Source organism: Aspergillus wentii (genome assembly GCF_001890725.1).
Source record: "Aspergillus wentii DTO 134E9 unplaced genomic scaffold ASPWEscaffold_1, whole genome shotgun sequence".
NCBI classification, from domain to species: Eukaryota; Fungi; Ascomycota; class Eurotiomycetes; order Eurotiales; family Aspergillaceae; genus Aspergillus; species Aspergillus wentii.
The window spans coordinates 1325128-1342023 of record NW_024467832.1 but is presented as its reverse complement, the minus strand read 5'-3'; the positions used below and the strand labels follow the sequence as shown (position 1 = coordinate 1342023).

At 49.5% G+C, this 16896-nt stretch overlaps 9 protein-coding genes across 9 annotated transcripts; 5 read left to right on the top strand and 4 right to left on the bottom strand.

The window, feature by feature from the left end:
- Positions 1 to 263: 263 nt before the first annotated feature.
- On the top strand, positions 264 to 2542 carry ASPWEDRAFT_99836 (LIM domain protein; the record flags this gene model as incomplete). Its single annotated transcript, XM_040839695.1, has 2 exons — positions 264 to 2174; positions 2222 to 2542. The coding sequence occupies 2 exons, from the start codon at positions 264 to 266 to the stop codon at positions 2540 to 2542; spliced, it is 2232 nt and encodes a 743-aa protein (XP_040694184.1).
- Positions 2543 to 2918: 376 nt separating this feature from the next.
- On the bottom strand, positions 2919 to 4005 carry ASPWEDRAFT_33922 (EGFR-like transmembrane domain-containing protein; the record flags this gene model as incomplete). Its single annotated transcript, XM_040833893.1, has 1 exon — positions 2919 to 4005. The coding sequence occupies exon 1, from the start codon at positions 3801 to 3803 to the stop codon at positions 2919 to 2921; it is 885 nt and encodes a 294-aa protein (XP_040694183.1). The 5' UTR covers positions 3804 to 4005.
- Positions 4006 to 4148: 143 nt separating this feature from the next.
- trm8 (tRNA (guanine46-N7)-methyltransferase) lies at positions 4149 to 5240 on the bottom strand. Its single transcript, XM_040833892.1, has one exon. The coding sequence runs from the start codon at positions 5097 to 5099 to the stop codon at positions 4434 to 4436; it is 666 nt and encodes a 221-aa protein (XP_040694182.1). The 5' UTR covers positions 5100 to 5240; the 3' UTR covers positions 4149 to 4433.
- A 767-nt stretch (positions 5241 to 6007) lies between these two features.
- ASPWEDRAFT_102665 (ESCRT-II subunit protein VPS25) lies at positions 6008 to 6695 on the top strand (the record flags this gene model as incomplete). Its single annotated transcript, XM_040827502.1, has 3 exons — positions 6008 to 6403; positions 6458 to 6533; positions 6583 to 6695. The coding sequence occupies 3 exons, from the start codon at positions 6008 to 6010 to the stop codon at positions 6693 to 6695; spliced, it is 585 nt and encodes a 194-aa protein (XP_040694181.1).
- Positions 6696 to 7051: 356 nt separating this feature from the next.
- On the top strand, positions 7052 to 8239 carry ASPWEDRAFT_102208 (gelsolin family protein; the record flags this gene model as incomplete). Its single annotated transcript, XM_040827455.1, has 1 exon — positions 7052 to 8239. The coding sequence occupies one exon, from the start codon at positions 7052 to 7054 to the stop codon at positions 8237 to 8239; it is 1188 nt and encodes a 395-aa protein (XP_040694180.1).
- A 183-nt stretch (positions 8240 to 8422) lies between these two features.
- ASPWEDRAFT_33917 (uncharacterized protein) lies at positions 8423 to 11696 on the bottom strand. The gene is made up of 4 exons (XM_040833891.1): positions 11308 to 11696; positions 10800 to 11236; positions 9357 to 10749; positions 8423 to 9283 (listed from the first exon to the last, which is right to left on the bottom strand). Exons 1-4 carry the CDS (start codon positions 11398 to 11400, stop codon positions 8636 to 8638), a joined length of 2571 nt encoding a protein of 856 aa, XP_040694179.1. The 5' UTR covers positions 11401 to 11696; the 3' UTR covers positions 8423 to 8635.
- Positions 11697 to 11950: 254 nt separating this feature from the next.
- On the top strand, positions 11951 to 12762 carry ASPWEDRAFT_47313 (rRNA-processing FCF1 family protein; the record flags this gene model as incomplete). Its single annotated transcript, XM_040836942.1, has 5 exons — positions 11951 to 11986; positions 12047 to 12218; positions 12280 to 12343; positions 12399 to 12564; positions 12622 to 12762. 5 exons carry the CDS (start codon positions 11951 to 11953, stop codon positions 12760 to 12762), a joined length of 579 nt encoding a protein of 192 aa, XP_040694178.1.
- A 957-nt stretch (positions 12763 to 13719) lies between these two features.
- ASPWEDRAFT_102265 (putative toxin biosynthesis protein) lies at positions 13720 to 15207 on the top strand (the record flags this gene model as incomplete). The annotated part of the gene is made up of 4 exons (XM_040827460.1): positions 13720 to 13911; positions 13981 to 14119; positions 14176 to 14284; positions 14340 to 15207. The coding sequence occupies 4 exons, from the start codon at positions 13720 to 13722 to the stop codon at positions 15205 to 15207; spliced, it is 1308 nt and encodes a 435-aa protein (XP_040694177.1).
- ASPWEDRAFT_55894 (ceramidase) lies at positions 15060 to 16835 on the bottom strand. The gene is made up of 4 exons (XM_040838256.1): positions 16537 to 16835; positions 16284 to 16470; positions 15701 to 16217; positions 15060 to 15651 (listed from the first exon to the last, which is right to left on the bottom strand). The coding sequence occupies exons 1-4, from the start codon at positions 16630 to 16632 to the stop codon at positions 15480 to 15482; spliced, it is 972 nt and encodes a 323-aa protein (XP_040694176.1). The 5' UTR covers positions 16633 to 16835; the 3' UTR covers positions 15060 to 15479.
- Positions 16836 to 16896: the final 61 nt, after the last annotated feature.

Sequence of the window (16896 nt, the reverse complement as noted above, 5' to 3'; positions counted from 1 at the left end):
AAGTCGGTAAGCTATTCGTTCAGCCAGCGCTGCCCGCTGAGTCATAGCATTCTTCTGTCACTGAGGATTGTTGACGAAACATTCCTTTTCTATTTTGATGATCGAGGCTGATATGATTCTCTTTGATAAATTTAGCAAATTATCTAAAAGACCTGCGGACGAACCGACCTGTTCGTCCCAGCGGATCCAGGCCCCTTCCGACAAAACCAGGTGCATCGACTTCAACTGTCAACGAAGACCTGCCTCCACGAGCATCGTCGGCTATGTCCTCTTACGGGCATTCGAGGATGCAGCCAACTGAGCCACTGGCTGAGGCGGAAGAGCATCCTCGTGCCACCAGCGCTCTATCTCAGCGATCGAATCGTCTCTCCTATGGCAGCTCAGCAGGCCGACCATTGGCCCAGCCACCCTCCACGATTCCTGTTCGAAAGAACGTTTCGCCAGCTCAAGTATTCTCTCGACATATTCCTGTCTCACCCAGCAGATCTTATCGCGAGAGTGGCCAGCGACGGTTTGAAAAGGAGGAGGCCCGGTCGCTGCGAGATGCCTTGGAGGAAATGGACCTGCACGATGACGTTCGTATCCACCACGCTGCGCAGGATGAAGCATCGGAACTCGTCTGGATGCATCAGCATCCTGGCGTACCGTATAAAAACCCCTATGCACCTTATCGGAATCCCGATGTGGAAAGCTTAGGCGGGTCTTCATCTAACGGCAGCCCTTCCAAAAGCAGTCCCTCAAGAAGCAGCCCCTCGAGGACTAGTCCATCCAAGACCCAGAGTCTTAGAGGCCACAGACACTTGTTTTCACTTCCACAAAGAGATATCCTCCGTACTGGATCTCTCAATTCTCCAGACAGACATAGTGTGGTGGGGAATGAAGATTATTCGATGTACAGCAAAGAATCTGGTCAAGACGATGGATCGCCCAGTCAGAAGAGAACTGGAACCCTGAGAAAGAACCTCAAGGTCAACTTTGCATTGCCCGAGGAAGAGGCTGAATCCCAGTTCGAAAATGAAAACCGCCGAGCAGGGCAGAGAAATGTTAGCAGCGATTCATCAAAAGGGATCTTTAGGAACCCAGATGATCAGATATATGAGGAGCCCGAAGACCCTTCCCGCAGGCTAGATGACCGCCCCGACTTTTCCAAATCCGACTCATCGGCTTTGAGGGCTAAGCCGCGGAACGCTCTCCCCCGAGGATCTCGACCACTACCAGGCCGATTTAGCAGCCTTCCTTTTGTGGACAAGCTATCTCGGTTTGAGCCTCACAAGAACCCTCCAACTCAGTCAAGAAATCCTCAATACACGAGGAATGACCCATCTCCCCAGCCTAGTCCCAACACAAAGGCACAAGAACCAGAAATTCCGACCAAAGATGGCATTGAGATTCGAAGTGACGATATCCGTGCGGCCACAAGCAAGAAGCTTAGTGACCGAAGTACTAAATTGCCTATGCCATCTGCTGTCAGTGATCGAGTTGGCCGACCAATTGTTAGCTTTGATCCCACCTGGAAGCCCTTTGAATCCGAACCCAAAGAGCTTGAGGGTCTTAATAGGACTACAGCATCAGCTTCCCCCACCCCTCCCCCACAACCCCCAGCTCCGACCATTGAAGTGTCGGAAGCACCTTCTATTCCTGTAATCAATCTTCCCGATGACAAAGAACCCACTATCTCGGAAATTTCGGGTTCATCTCGAGACAGCACTAAAGAAGCAAAGCCTCGACCGGGCCCAACAAGGGATAATGAACGCAGAGACCCATCTCCCAAGAAATCTGCACCGGTATCGCAGGGCAATTGGTACACGCCTTATACACGGTCCGGCGTTCCCAGCGCACGCTGCGAGTCTTGCACCCTTCCAATTTCAGGCAAGATAGTCACGGCAGCAGGAACCCGCTTTCATCCAGAATGTTTCATATGCTACCATTGTCAGACTGCACTTGAATGTGTTGCTTTCTATCAGGAACCAGACGCAAAGCGAAACGAGCGGCTTGCGGATGTGCCAATTGGTGACGAAGAAGCGCGGGCTCCGAGGTTTTACTGCCACCTTGATTTCCATGAGCTGTTCAGTCCTCGGTGCAAGAGCTGCAAGACTCCGATTGAAGGAGAGGTTGTTGTCGCTTGTGGGGCTGAATGGCATGTTGGTCACTTTTTCTGTGCCGAATGTGGTGATGTATGTCCAATCCTCCGCTGTCAGTGTGAAAGTGCTAACCTGCATAGCCTTTTGATTCGCATAAACCATTTGTGGAGAAGGATGGGTTTGCCTGGTGTCTTCAATGTCACTCGCGCCGAACTGCTCCCCGATGCTTGGGCTGTAAGAAGCCCGTATTGGATGATGTTGTTATCACAGCAATTGGCGGACAGTGGCATGATCAGTGTTTCGTTTGCCATGAATGTGGCGATGATTTCGGAGCTGAGGGCCGATTCTTTGTCAAAGAAGGCGAACCGAAAAAAACTGCCAAGGGACGTATCATTGGAGGCCCGGTCCAGCTTGCCGTCTGTGAGCGATGCGAAGGCATTAGACTCAAGGCATCGCCGTGATGCAACCCAATGCTACAAGCACGGCGCCTTTTCAAGACCCCTGAGCATAGCATATCATTCTACAAGGACTAACTGCTAGTCAGCACACCCAACATGGATTCGACCAGTCTTTTACTTTGGTTTTACTGTTTTCATTTTCTGCATAGTTTTGCATTTTCAGGTTATTCCTGGATCGTGTTCGAGTTACATCGCATATGCCAGCGGGAGTCTTTTTCATCAATTATCATTTATTGAAACGACATTATAAATGCGATATTTTTTTCCATCGTTCAGATTATTATATTAAAAGTCGTATGCCCATAGCTTTGGATTTCCTCAAGACATGAAGGGCTTCATTGTCACGCCAGAACACTCAATACTCGGACCCAAGATTCCCCTACCAACCAGACGGGTGCTTGGTGTGCTCCTCTAATTCATTCACTCTGTGGGTGTCGCTCATCTCGGCCGTCCCATTATCGCCCACCAGCTCATGCATTCGAGAGGGTCTATACGCTTCCTGGGTTGTTGCCGACATTGGCGAGTTTGCATACCCGGTTTCTGATTTTGGCACGGCCATTGCTTCGTATACCCCAGCTTGCGGTGCTGCCATACCTCCCAGACCAGCATATGGTGGTGCTACTGGGGATGTTGAGGCTCCTGGTGCTCCCGGTGCTCCAGGGGATGTACTTTGCATATCACTCTGTTGTGGGGTTTCAGCAGCGGCTTTCTGGCGATTTCGTCGACCGAGGAAGAAGAACAATGCGCCCAAGATGGCAACTCCAGCGATGACACCGATGACGATACCTGCGATTGCGCCGCCAGAGAGGGAAGAGCCCGAGCCCGATGAAGATTCGCCCGAAGACGCACTGGACGGTGTACTCGACGATGACGCGGACGATGACGGTGACGATGTGGCGGATGTAGAGGTAGCTGAGGGAATCGTAGAAGAAGATATCACCGCTACTTTGTTTTCATTGCCGATGAGATAGGAATGGAGGTCGATGCTTGCATTCTTCCTCCATATAGAGGGCTCTGAATGCCCAGCTGTGTCTCCCGAGCAGTTGTCGCTAGTCCACAGCCAAATCCAGTATCCATCATCTTCGGGGTTATAATCGTACTCTTTGCCCTGGGCGTGGTTTATCGAAGTGCACGGCTGAGGATCGGTGCTGTGCTGCGTGAATGGATAGTCACTTTCATTTCTCCAAATGAACGACCATGCAGACACAGCAGGGAAGGAAGAAGCAGCGCACAGGGACAGTAAAAGGGCGTTAATTCGCTTCATTTTGTGATCGAGTAAGGGGTAAGGAGGAAGGAAGAAGCAATAACGAGAATGCTAGAGGGATTTCGTCTGGTTTTTACTTGACGCAGGAAAAGCGGCATCTCCTCTTTTTACCTCCATAGCACAGTCCTTCACATGGTTGAAAGCCATCAAACCCTGCATGATGAATGTATATTAAGGGCGCATTTAAACGAGCCTCTTTTTTGGGTGGGCTTGTCTGGCAGCGATACTGCAAATAGCAAGTGAGTGCGTTCTTGCAGGGCTGATCAGCGCGCGATTGGATTCCGGCCATCTCGACCCCAAGGGCACGAACGGCTGAATACGAGATCGTGGAAGCGAGGGCTGATACTTCCGTGTGTGAGGGCCAAATCATCATCGTCGGCACTGGAAGCCAAGCCCTTGGCTTTGGACAATCTTAGCTAGCTGGATGCTGATCTTTGGCTTCATGACTCTAGGAATGACTCGACGACTGGGGTTTTGCGTACAATTTTAATTGCGAAGGAGAAGGGGGAACTCCGTCGGGATCAGCAATAATATGTGGGTTATATACATGTGAAGAAAGCAATATATAGAAAAATTCATGAATATTGTAGACGATCAAAATGTTATTTTACTAGGTCAATAAACAGGCAATCAAGCAGGCCATTCTGGATCGGCCTTGCGCCGGAAGACAGCCACGTATTTATTGCCCTTGTTTCTTGTAACCTTCTTTCCCTCTTCTGTGGCTTCCTTCATCACCCGCACGCACTCGTCACGTTCCAACTCCTCGTCAGAGACTCGCTCCCAGAGATCCTTCACACCAGGCTGTGGTGCTTGGTCGTCGGTTTCAGCCTCGTCCTCCTGTGATAATGGCGACCTCTCGTGGAAATGCTTGAGAATCCAGTGATGGTAGTCCTCGACATCCGTAATGGTGTATAGATAGCCACCGGGGCGAACAGCGTAGGCGTACTCGGCGTTGAGAGACTCAGAGATGATACGGGCTTTGTGCTTGCGCGCTTTGAAATGCGGATCCGGGAAACACACGAAAATCTTGGAGAGTTGATGGCGGGCGAAGAAGTTGGGGAGGAACTTCATCGTGTTGCTGCGGATTGCGGAGATGTTCTCGAAGCGACCTGCCACTGGGGTTACTGGGCCATTGTCGTTGGGAGCGTCTGATGGAGCGGTTGGCGATGCGGGTGCGGGTTGAACCTCGGGGTTGGGTGTTTCGTCTGGTTGGGATGTCTTCAGTCTTTTTTGCTGGTTTCGAAGAGCCTGGATGCGTTGTTGAAGATAGTCGAGGACCTGGACGCGAATCTCCATGCCTTTTTTTTTGCCTTTGTGTTATCACTTTTGTTCAAACCGGTTGGTATGCAGGATAGCACTCACCAACCATCAATGTGTCCGGTAGCAATGGCGCAAGGCCAACAAGCAACCCTCCATATCCACATCCGATATCCACCACCTCAACATCTTTCAGCAGCTTCCTTGCTCCGTTCAGGTTCGTCTTGGAGGGATCCGGGTCAGCGTATGCTGGGTAATAGGACGCCCAGTCCATATGCGCGGGGCTGAGGGGACTATTCGATGTGTGGTTAGTAGATATAGCTAGACAAGACAAATGCAACGTACTAGTCCAGTTGATGATCAGAGAACGGGTTTGCATGCGCCCGCTGTCGGAAGTTTTTCTTCTTGGGCATCTTGATGTCGCCGTCTTTCCCTTTATTGGGCTTTGCGACAGCGGCTTTGGGGTTGTCGCATTTTTGACGTTTGGCTGGAGGAGTGGACATGGTGAATAGCGGCCTGGAAGATAAGAGCCCACCAGTTGAGATGCAATTGGCGTGCAGGAAGGGAAGATTTCGAGGTCTGCAGAGAGACAATGGCATGCAGTGGAGGAAGAGAGATTGGAGATGGACTTGCGGAGGTGCGGAATTTTTTGGGCGGGAAAACTTCACCGTCTAAGCTTACCGTTTCTGATCTCATCATCTCGACATATTGCCAGCTTCAGTTGGCATGATTTACTGGGTTTATATTATAAGAAATTACTGGTTCCATTATTGATTGCATATAAAATATCTCTGGTCGCACATTTCTCGATTCCCCTCCGTCTAGCATCAAGTGGGATACACCCAGTCAACCCCGCATCTTTGCATCTCCAATATAACCTCACTTCTTCCTACCTCGTCCAATATCTCTTTCATCCTTTTTCTTCCTACAACCCATTCAATATCAAAATGGCTACTTCATCTACACCACTTCCATCAACGACATCTACCTTTCAATTCCCTTCCACCTACTCTTTCCCCCCCTTCTTCACCCCTCAACCCAACAGTTCAACGCGTCTCTCTCAGCTCCGAAAATGGTCCTCACTAATCCAATCCTGGTGTCGCCATCATCGTATCTACCGTCTCTCCCTGATCGAGGCAATCGAAAGTCCCCTTTTCAACAACGCTGCGCTCCGGAAACGGTTGAGTCTAAGTGATGCGCGGACGGTGCTCGACTGGATGGCCGAAGGAGAGGAAGATACCGGTGGAGGCAAGAGAGCCGAATGGGTTGATGTCGGGAATAAAACAGTCGCTTGGATCTGGTGGAGGAGGCCGGAAGAATGGGCGGGGGTTCTGGCGGATTGGGTGAGAATATCTTTATGGCCTCATTTCGACACGATGAATTGCTGACTCTGGTAGGTTGAAGGTACAGGTCAGAAGAATATGGTGCTTACAGTCTATGAGTTGCTGGAGGGAGAAGCAACAGCCTCTCAAGGTAGACTTGTCTCTTCCTGTCTCTCGCATACAGATACTGACTCGTCTAGAATGGCATGGCATGGACCCCGAAGTGATGTTCAAGTCTCTCAACGTCCTGGTTAAAAGAGGCAAGGCTCAGGTTTTTGGCAGTGAAGGTCAAGAAGGTGTCAAGTTCTTCTGATCTGGTCAATCGTATGAATTGATGGCATCCCGCAGTGACTTTTACTTGAATTTCCAGGTAAGTAAGGCATATATTGGTCATCTCCCTTCAGACTCTGGCCATCTTAACAACAACTCTATTGTTTATATAGGATTACTTTCTTTACTCGCTATAATTTAATCGAACCATGAGAGTTGGGATCAACCTCATCCTGGCCCATCTCTACACTCTCAGCTCAGCCCGACCAGCTACCCCGCCCTCGGCTCCCTGGACCCACTAGAATTCAGCTGCCTCCCTCCATGTTCGCCATCATTCAGCTGCTTTCTGCCAACATTCACACGCCACAAAGATAACATCAATTACAACTCGAAAACAATATGCCGCCCCACGAAGGATTGGTCCACCCGAAGGAGTACGATATCAAGGACAGCAATGTGGAGCTGATTGGATCTGACATTGACCATCAGGTCAAATACAACTCGGCCGCCACCGAGCCCGCCTGGAACAACGGCAAAATTGGACAGGAACCCGGACTCTTCGTCTGGCGAATTGAGAGCTTCGAGGTCGTTCCTTGGCCCAAGGAGAGGACGGGAGAGTTCTTCAATGGAGACAGCTACATTGTGCTGCATTCATACAAGGTTGGCGACCAATTAGGCCACGATATCTTCTTCTGGCTGGGAAGCAGGACTACCCAGGACGAGGCTGGCACCGCTGCCTACAAGACTGTCGAATTGGACGAGTTCTTGCACGGCGCTGCGACCCAGCACCGTGAGGTCCAAGAACATCCCTCGGAGGAATTTGCGTCGTTATTCCGTCGCATCTCCATCAGATCCGGAGGCGTCGAATCTGGATTCAACCACGTCGAAGAACAGGCTCCAGAGGAGATTACTACGCTTCTGCGCATCTTCAAACACCCTGGCACTGGTCGCATGGACTCCTACATTGTATACGAAGTGGAGCCAACCTGGAAGAGCCTCGATGACCATGATGTCTTTGTCTTGGACAAGGGCGAGAAGATCTGGGTCTGGCAGGGCAAGAACTGCAGCCCGATGGAGAAGGCCAAGGCAGCCCAGGTCGTCAACGACATGACTCTCGCCAAGCATATCGACGTCGAGGTTCTTTCGCAACTCGAATCGAGATCCAGAGTTGTCGTGGACTTGTTGGGAGGAAAGGAGGTCCAGCAATCTTCTTTCCAGGCTCCACACCCTGTATCCTTCCCCTCAAAGAGAGCACACGACGACAGTGGAAACGTCCGCCCGCGCAAACTGTTCAGACTCAGCGATGCCTCCGGAACATTGTCCTTCGATCTTGTCAAGGAAGGCAAAGTTAGCCGAGCGGATCTCGGTGGAAACGATGTCTTCCTCTATGATGTCGGTAGCAAGCTGTGGGTTTACCAGGGCCTGGGAGCTAGCAGCAAAGAGAAGGCTGTGTGGCTCAAGGTTGCCCAGTCTTACGTCCGCCATCTTCAACAAAACGACGAAAACTCAGACGCACACGCTGTTCCAATTGCAAAGGTTCTGCAAGGCCACGAAAGCCCGGCATTCTTGAAGGCGCTCGATGCCTAGGTGTGAACAACGCTGTGAAATGTATATTAAACATGGCCACGATGAACATTGATTTGAGTGGCTGAACCTCACTTATAAATAAACCAAGTTCTCAAATTGTATTAAGAAAAGACTACTTTATGCCAAACCAAGACCTGAACTAGTTGTTCTGCTGTTGTGTTCAGCAATATCATCAATTGACTTTGTTCATAACAGGCCCAACATTAAGGGAATTGATTTAATTTTTATGTCTATTCCTAGAATGCTACCAATGTATCAAGTAATCTTTATGCTGAAAGATATAGAAAATATACAAGTCAAATCCCGAGACAAAAAAACATGTACAAGGTAAGTAAGTTTCCTACGCTCCAAATCAATGCATAACACCGACACCAAAGACCAATAATCTAAAATTAGCTACTCGGCCTTTCCATCTTCCATATCCTCGTTCAACTCGTATTCATTCGCGGCATGTAGTTCCTGAGACATGGCAATGTCAAGAAGCCAATCCACGCGGACAATCCGGGGCTTTTTGCCCATTTGCTGCACCATTTGGCGGAACCGGGGCCATATCTTCTGGTGATCAGCGGCCACGCTGCTGAGAAGGTAGACTTCCTTCCGACTCGGGTCCTCGTCTGTTGAGCTGTCGTCTTCGCTTTCCTCCCGCTGGGGGTGGTACGAAAGGCGTCCGCGGAATAGCAAGCAGTCTCCTCCGTTGGCGTCGACGATGGACTTGAAAGCGTCAAAGCCTCCACGGATGGTCTCGACACAGTAGATGTGGTAGCCCCGCAGGAGCTTGTTTTTGTTTTCCTTCGCTTTGGCGGCAGCACTTCCGAGGGAGAATTTGAACTTTTTCTCGGCGGCCTTGTCCACCAAGGGGAAATCGGCGGCGTTGAGAAGCTCGTTCTTCTTGAGGCATTGCGTGATGAATTCGATATCGACAATCACTGGGGCGTATGCGAGAGCGTTGACAAACTTGGGTGTTCGTAGGATAGACGGAGCGGCGAGATGGCTGCATTTGCGGGCATCCTGGGTGACCAAGATTCCCATGTCGCGGAGTTGGCGCTGTTCATAGTTAGCGATATGTTCAGTATAATAGATCCAATGCCATCTGCAGACATGGAAGTACCCAACGAACCTTGTCTGCGTCTTCTTTCTTCGAATTTCCCACCCACTTTTGATATCCGGTAATCAGAAGATGCATTGTAACAGGAGGGCGCGACTTCTTCTGCCGCTTAGCCTCCGTTGCATCGTCGCCCTCACTCTCATCCTCAGCATCGACTGATCTTCGCTTTTTGCTATTCTTGTTTTCATTGAGTACCACCCTATCCTCATCGGTCTTCCGTCTACCACCATAGATGACGCCACCAACCCGCTTCATCTCCTTTTCGTACAATGCAATGTCCGGTGCATAATCATGGATTTTAGCACTAGCCGCGTCCTTGGATTTCCGGCTGCTTGTCGAGGAAGGCGTATCGTTTTCCTTTCCTTCGGATGTAACTCGCGTACGTGCAGGTGTTTCGATCTTCTTACTATCCGAGGTCTTCCGTGGCCTGCCAACACTACGTGGTGTAGCGCTGTTTTTCTCCAAAACGTTATCGACCTTTTGTGCCTTCGCCGATGGTGGTTGCATGGAGCCCGTAGCACTTTTATCCTTGCTCTGCGCGGGCCGTTTAGGACTAGTAGGGGCTTGGGTTTGAGCTTCTTCCGGGGAGAAGAAAACGTTCTCGAGAACGGATCGATCTAGTCTGGTCTGTCCTACAACTTCACCCAAGTTAGTTCTCTTGGGGAAGTGGGTATAACGAGGGTCCGACACAGGTTGCTGTTTCCACTTTGCATAACTCTCTTCCAACCAGAGGTGATTGACGACGTGCAGTCCCCATTCTCTGGCAGCGGCACATTTTTCGCTGTTCCCATGGGCTGTGATCAAATGCGTGTTTTCCTGCTTCAAAGTCTTGGTGCATTCGGCACCCGTTGCCGCAATCAAGTTTTCCATATAGGCTCTTGCCTCACCCACGTAGTTGGACAAACTGATCTTAAGCCCCTTGAATCCGGGAATACCGGTGCGGCATACAGGGTAATGGAGTAGCCGTTGCAATGGTGAGGTCCAGGTGTTGTATGTGATCAGATGATAAAGCCACGATAGATTCCCGACATCCTTGTTTAATCTCGACGCCGTGCGGTAGGCGAACCCTTCTCTGTAGCGACAGACCAACATATCCGCCGTGGAAACATCCGATGTCATAGCTCCCCCACCTCGTTTGACAAGATCTTCAATTGATCCCAGGAGATGCGAACCAATACCAAGGTCTGAAGAGAGCATGACCTGTTTCCCTTCAAAGACGTCTAATCGAGGGGGAGACACAGCGGGGGTAGGCAAACCGGAAGGCTCTGGTGTTGAGGCACCAACGATATCTTTGTTTTCCGACGAACGTATCGGTGCATCGGGACCTGCGCGGAGAATTTCTGGGTTTGGAAGGGTATATGGGCGCTCATCGATTCGCTTTCCGAGCTTCAGGCAGTCGTCAAACCTATTGCGTATCAATATCCAAGCCTTCCTTTTCCTTAATACACAACTTACCAATGCGGAAGAACGACTTTCACATTTAATTTCCTGGCCGCAACAACTCGAGCCTTCTCGGATTCTGTAGTCAAATCCACTAGATGTGTGACCATTTGGGACATCTTCGGACTATAGAGACCCCCCTTTGCTAGTACCCCACCAATAATCGCATCCTTGTCGCCTTCCGGGATGTCGCCACAGGTGACAACGACATCGTTCAAGAACAATCTCGGGTCAGGACTATACTGTCGCGGATTGGCCAGCTTCCTCTTTGATAGAGACGCTTTCAGCCACTGGGGTTTGACGACGGGTATCAGAGCATCATTGGCAGCTTCGAAGGCGGGAAAGTCGATTGTGTAGGACATAAGGTGGGTAAATTGGTCTAGCGATGGAAATGTCGATGACGGCTCATAGATGACTGATTCAGCGCCATGTTCTTCAAGTGTCGATGCAAGCTGTAGGAGATCTGTGTCAGTTTTCTTCGATAGATCTAATATTTAGAGCCAGATAGAAGGTTTCTGCATACTTGATGCGCTGTATCTGGAGTGAGGTGCTCCGAGCATATGATACACACTCTGCATGCTTCGAAGAGCTGAACTGCCTCCTCGCCGTCCGCCATGGCGGTTGATGTGGGGTAAAAAGGGCAGAGCTTGTTGTTTCTGTGTATTCGGATGGGTCAGTGGGTTAGATGAAAGACTGCCAGGTATAGCCTCAATCTTGAGCAATTGTAGAAGAATGCAATGAGGCACCCGGTCGATTCTTGGAATGCGACGCGCCGACGCGTGGGAGCGACGCCGAGTCACGTGAATTGATAAACGAAGGCGATCTATCACATTTAAGGATTTCGCACCACCATTTTAGATGGAACAGTGCTTACAGATGATTCTGGTTCTTCTTGAGGATTGAATCAACCCAAACTGGGCTATATATTTCTAGTATTTCACAATGTCGAACAACAAGTTGGATATTTCTCCGCAGCGCATTTGTATGTAGAGAGGCTAAACCCGATAAGGTTTAGACCATAAATCCCTTATCGGGATTTTTTGACATCTTCATTTTTGAATGTTCTCAACAGCCCTTCATCTGAACTTTGCTGGACCACTCCACTTCATTACCTGCTCTTTATTCAGTCTACGTCTTTATAACGCCTGAATTATCCATATTTCAAAATGGGTGTCGCAAAGAAAACCCGCAAGTTTGCCCAGGTACGTCTTCCTATGGATAGCAGAATCAAAGTACGACACACTAACAATATCGCAAAACAGACCAAACGCATTATCAAGAAGCAAGATCAACGTGTGAAGGAACCTATGAATAGCACCAAAAAAGAAAAGAAGCCCAAGGAAAATGAACTGGTCAAACATGTCGCCCAAGCTCCCTCCAACATGTTCTTCGCCGCAAACACAGCTTTGGGACCTCCCTACCACGTTCTTGTCGGTATGTTATATTTGGGTATTTGAAATTGATGAGCGATTGGTGGCTGACAATCAATTTGAAGATACCAACTTTGTCAGTCACACTATTAGAAGTAAACTGGACATGCTTCCAGCCATGATGGACCTGTGAGACTGAACCTATTCGAAGTGGGAGGATCGCATGCTGATGCTTATTGACTAGGCTGTACGCGAAATGTATTCCGACCTTCACAGACTGCACCATTGCGGAACTCGAGAAGCTTGGTGAGAAGTACCGACTGGCACTTAGAATAGCCAAGGACCCCAGATGGGAAAGACTCCGGTGCGATCACGCCGGTACATATGCAGATGACTGTATCGTCGACAGGGTAAGTTGTCAGACACTTTTTATATGCATAATTACAGGTGCTGATATATGGTTATAGATATCCAAGCAGAGAATTTATATCGTCGGTACGAACGATAAGGATTTGATTCGCCGCATCCGCAAGATCCCTGGTGTGCCAATCATGAGAGTCGCGAGAGCCAAATATACGATTGAGAAGCTGCCCGATGCCTTGGATTAAGGTGAATATGGGATTTATTATCGAGTATCAAACAACTACGCCACGCCAGAGAAAGAGTTGTCCGTCTCGAAAAAGGAAGCGCTATGTGGCAGATGCAGTCGTCCTCAAAGCTGGAAGCAGCCATATATGGCCGGAACTCGACAGTGCTATGTTCAGGCTACTCGTCGGTCTTCTGTGAAGATTGGCTGGGTAAAATGGGGACGCTTGCCATGTGGCTCAGTTCGAGTCACAGCCTGGCACTTTCGATGTTGTTGATCGATCTATTATGACTTCTAAAGATGCCAACCACAGCCGACCGAAGCTCCGATTGTGCCATGGGTGGCGAAACGATCAAAAGCGGGATATACAGTAGATGCGACTGGCAAAATGACTAGATGACGCTGGAACGAACACTAGCCATGGGTTTCTCCAATGGATTTACGGTATCAAAATACAAAATACATAATTCAAGTTTTCAATTTGATAAATTGCACCTGTATCTGCTGTTTATACAATACGATTACGAACTGCACTAAAGTGATTGGAAATGCATTGCAATAGGTCGACAGTTGTATAGATCCATTAGTGCCTGAGGATCTCTTCTCCGCAGTCGACATTATGGGCAATGCGGGGTAGTTATACAGTGCAAGACTAGATTATTCATTTAAACCCAAGAATATAATTTGACTAACCAGCTAATTAAGCAAGATTATTCTTAATAAACCCAGGAGGCTACTATGTAGGGATTATCGCGATGTCCATTCCCGGCAGTTGAGCTGCTTCCGCAACCTCCGAGGTCCAAATCGACCGCGGCATAACCATCGATCAGCGGAATTAATACTATCCGGAATTATCTCGCAGACTAACCAGCGCCTATGTTGCGATTCCTCGATAGAGAATAATAATCTGGCAATTTACAGCTTCTTCTTCTTTCTTCCATGACAGGCCCTTCCCAATCAGCACGATTCAACGACCATAATGACTTCACCCTTCCGCATCGTCGAGCATGTCGTGCCATGCCAGCATATCAGAGAATATCCAGCAGCCACGGCCAACGAACAGGAAGACACTCTGCATCTGGCCGTGAAGCAATATATTCCTCTCGATAACCCCAATCCCCAACCTGGAGATGTCACAATCATCGGAGCCCACGCCAACGGATTTCCCAAGGTAAGGAGCTGGCCGATCACCCGGCCTCGTGCGTGAACGCCCATGCTTATATTGCCATTTTTTGCATAGGAATTATACGAGCCTCTTTGGGATGAATTGCTCGCTCGCTCGAAAGCAAATGGATTCCGAATCCGCAGTATCTGGATGGCAGATGTCGCGCATCAGGGACAGAGTGGTGTGCTCAATGAGCATCTGCTTGGAAATGACCGTATGCGATCTATCTCTTGCTACATGCCGGTTTTATATACTGACAGACTGTTCCAGCCAGCTGGTTTGATCATCCCCGCGATCTTCTCCATATGATCAACCTCAAGCGCAAAGAAATGCCTCGTCCTATCGTTGGAGTTGGGCATAGCATGGGTGGCGCTCATCTGTGAGTTCCTATCTAAAACTAGGCCATCAAAAGTTCACCTCTCATCGCTCTACAGTGCCCAAGTCTGCTTAATGCATCCTCGTCTCATTCATTCGCTCGTCCTCTTGGACCCTGTAATCCAACGACAAACAACCCAATTAGATTCGCTCAGCTTACTCGTTGATAAAACAACCATCGCCAAAACCACCCAGCTATCTACCTACCGCCGCGATCTATGGCCATCCCGCAAAGCCGCCGCAGAAGGCTTCAAACGAAGCCCATTTTACCAAGCCTGGGATCCTCGAGTCCTCGAGCGCTGGGTTCAGCACGGTCTCCGAGACCTCCCAACAGCCATCCACAGCGAAAAAAAGAAAGAGGACGACGAGCAACCCGTCACATTAAAAACAACCCTCCATCAAGAAGTCTTCACTTTCTCTCGACCCAACTACGACGGACCCCCAGGAGTAGGTAAACCATTGAACAGAACCACCCACCCAGACGTCGACGTCAACCACTTCGGCTCATACCCCTTCTATCGACCCGAGCCTTCGCGCATCTTCGCGCAGATGCCCCACCTCCGCCCTAGCGTCATGTACATCTTCGCCGGCAAGTCCGACATGTGTCTTCCCCAGATGATGGAAGATAAGATGGCCAACACCGGCACTGGCCTCGGCGGTAGTGGCGGAAGAGCCATCGGCCGAGTGCGTGATGTCTACTTAGCTGAGTTCGGGCATCTCCTAGCACAGGAAGCGCCTGTTGAATGCGCCGATGCGGCTGGCCGCTGGCTGGGTGCCGAGTTGCAGAGGTGGCATGCTGAAGACCAGGCGTTCCGGGCACAATGGAGCAAAAAGTCAAAGATTGAGAAGGTCACCATCGACGCGCGGTGGAAAGAGAATGTCCCTGCTCCTGAGAGGAGATCTAAGAAGTCATCTCCGAAGTTGTAATGTCTATTTTTTGTTTTTTACATCCTGACATCCTTCATACCCAGCGTTAGATACGGCATATTTTAGAGTGTACATCAATGATGAGATTTGGTACTCCTATGGTCATCGTTATCGCGTCAATTTTTTCTATATAAATAAGATATATAACTGACCCTGTCAGTCAGTGTCTATAAACCCCATCGGTCCGAATGCTAATTGTTCAGTAGTTTCAAAATGAAATTCGACGAAACTTTATTGTGTGTGGTGAAAGTAGTATAAACAGATGGTCCAGCTTAGTTCGATTTCTTGGTATCTTTCTTGATCTGCGGGCTGCGCACAACCTCGGGGAAGTTCCAAAAGTGTGGCCACCACAAGTAGTACTCTTCCTGTCGCTGGTTCAAGCAGTGGCGAAGCCAAATTCCCCATATGATATATAGATATGCTCCAAGGCCGGTCATAATATGCCTGTAAAGTCAGTAAAATAATCCTACGGACCGAAACAAGGGAAACATACCACCAGCCATGACCTTCAAGGACAATACCCCATGGAAGACCCACTACCCGGCGCCATTCGCGAATCGTGGAGCAAAAGTAGTTGTCCAAATTCCAGATAAAGAACCCACCAAGGAACAAACTCAATCCATAAGCCACCATGAACCACATTGTCCTGAGAGTCTTCATGTCGCGCACGTTCTCGTAGTGCTGATGCTCCTTGCTCGGGACCGGCAGGCCCTGCTTTTCGCGCGCCAACCGATCCTCCTCACGAGTATGTCGCATAGATGGCCGAAGTGTTTTCTCCATTGTGTACATGCTGCGCAGGACCACGACGGTGGTCAGAAGCGCGTACGCATTCTGGTGGAACACGGGGTCTTGAAGATAGTGGTAGTAGAGGGTGATGAAGATCGCCAAACTGGCAAGGGAGATGGCCAAGGATATACGGACACCGGTTGGTCTCGAGTAAGAGAAGGAAGCATAGCACATCAAACAGGTGGTGTAAATCATGGAGAGCTCATCAACCAGCTGCATTGGATCTATAAGCGCCGGCACGGTCAGCAAATCTGTACAATATTCCTCACACCCAGGATGGTTCAACTTGCATTTGAGAGTTGAGTGGAACAAGAAACTCCCTGTCCCGACAACAAGATATCCGCCAAACGCCACCAAGAAGATCTGATCATGCTCATGACGGCGACAACTGAGAATTCCCTTGACACCGAGCCACATAAACAACAGATTGGTTATTGTGTTGATGATTTCTGCGGAATAGACGGTGGCATAGTAATCCTTTTCCCAGTGTTAGCATTATAGTCCTGAAGAGTTCTACTGCAAAGCGAACGAAATGGCTCATACCTCTTCACACCAGTTCAAGGTGGAGGTGACAGGGCTCCAGTACCCATCCTTCGCAGGCGGGTATGGGATGGAGGGGAGTAAAGACCACAGGGACATTGTGGACGGAGATAGAGCAGTCTCCGTGAACAATTGTCGACCTCTTTTGAGAGAGGAAATAAAAAGACGAGAAAGATGAAAAGAGAAGAAGAAAAGAAAAAGAAGAGAGTTGGCAGCGACCGCAGAGCTGGTACCTTAAGCTAGGTTTACTGCCTCCCCCAGACATGTGACGTCGGTTCGTTACGGCGTTACGCAAATCAGGCGGGCCCATGGATGACATTGCATAGAAGCAGCGTGCTGATTGGCCAGTCGGGGTCCGCGCGC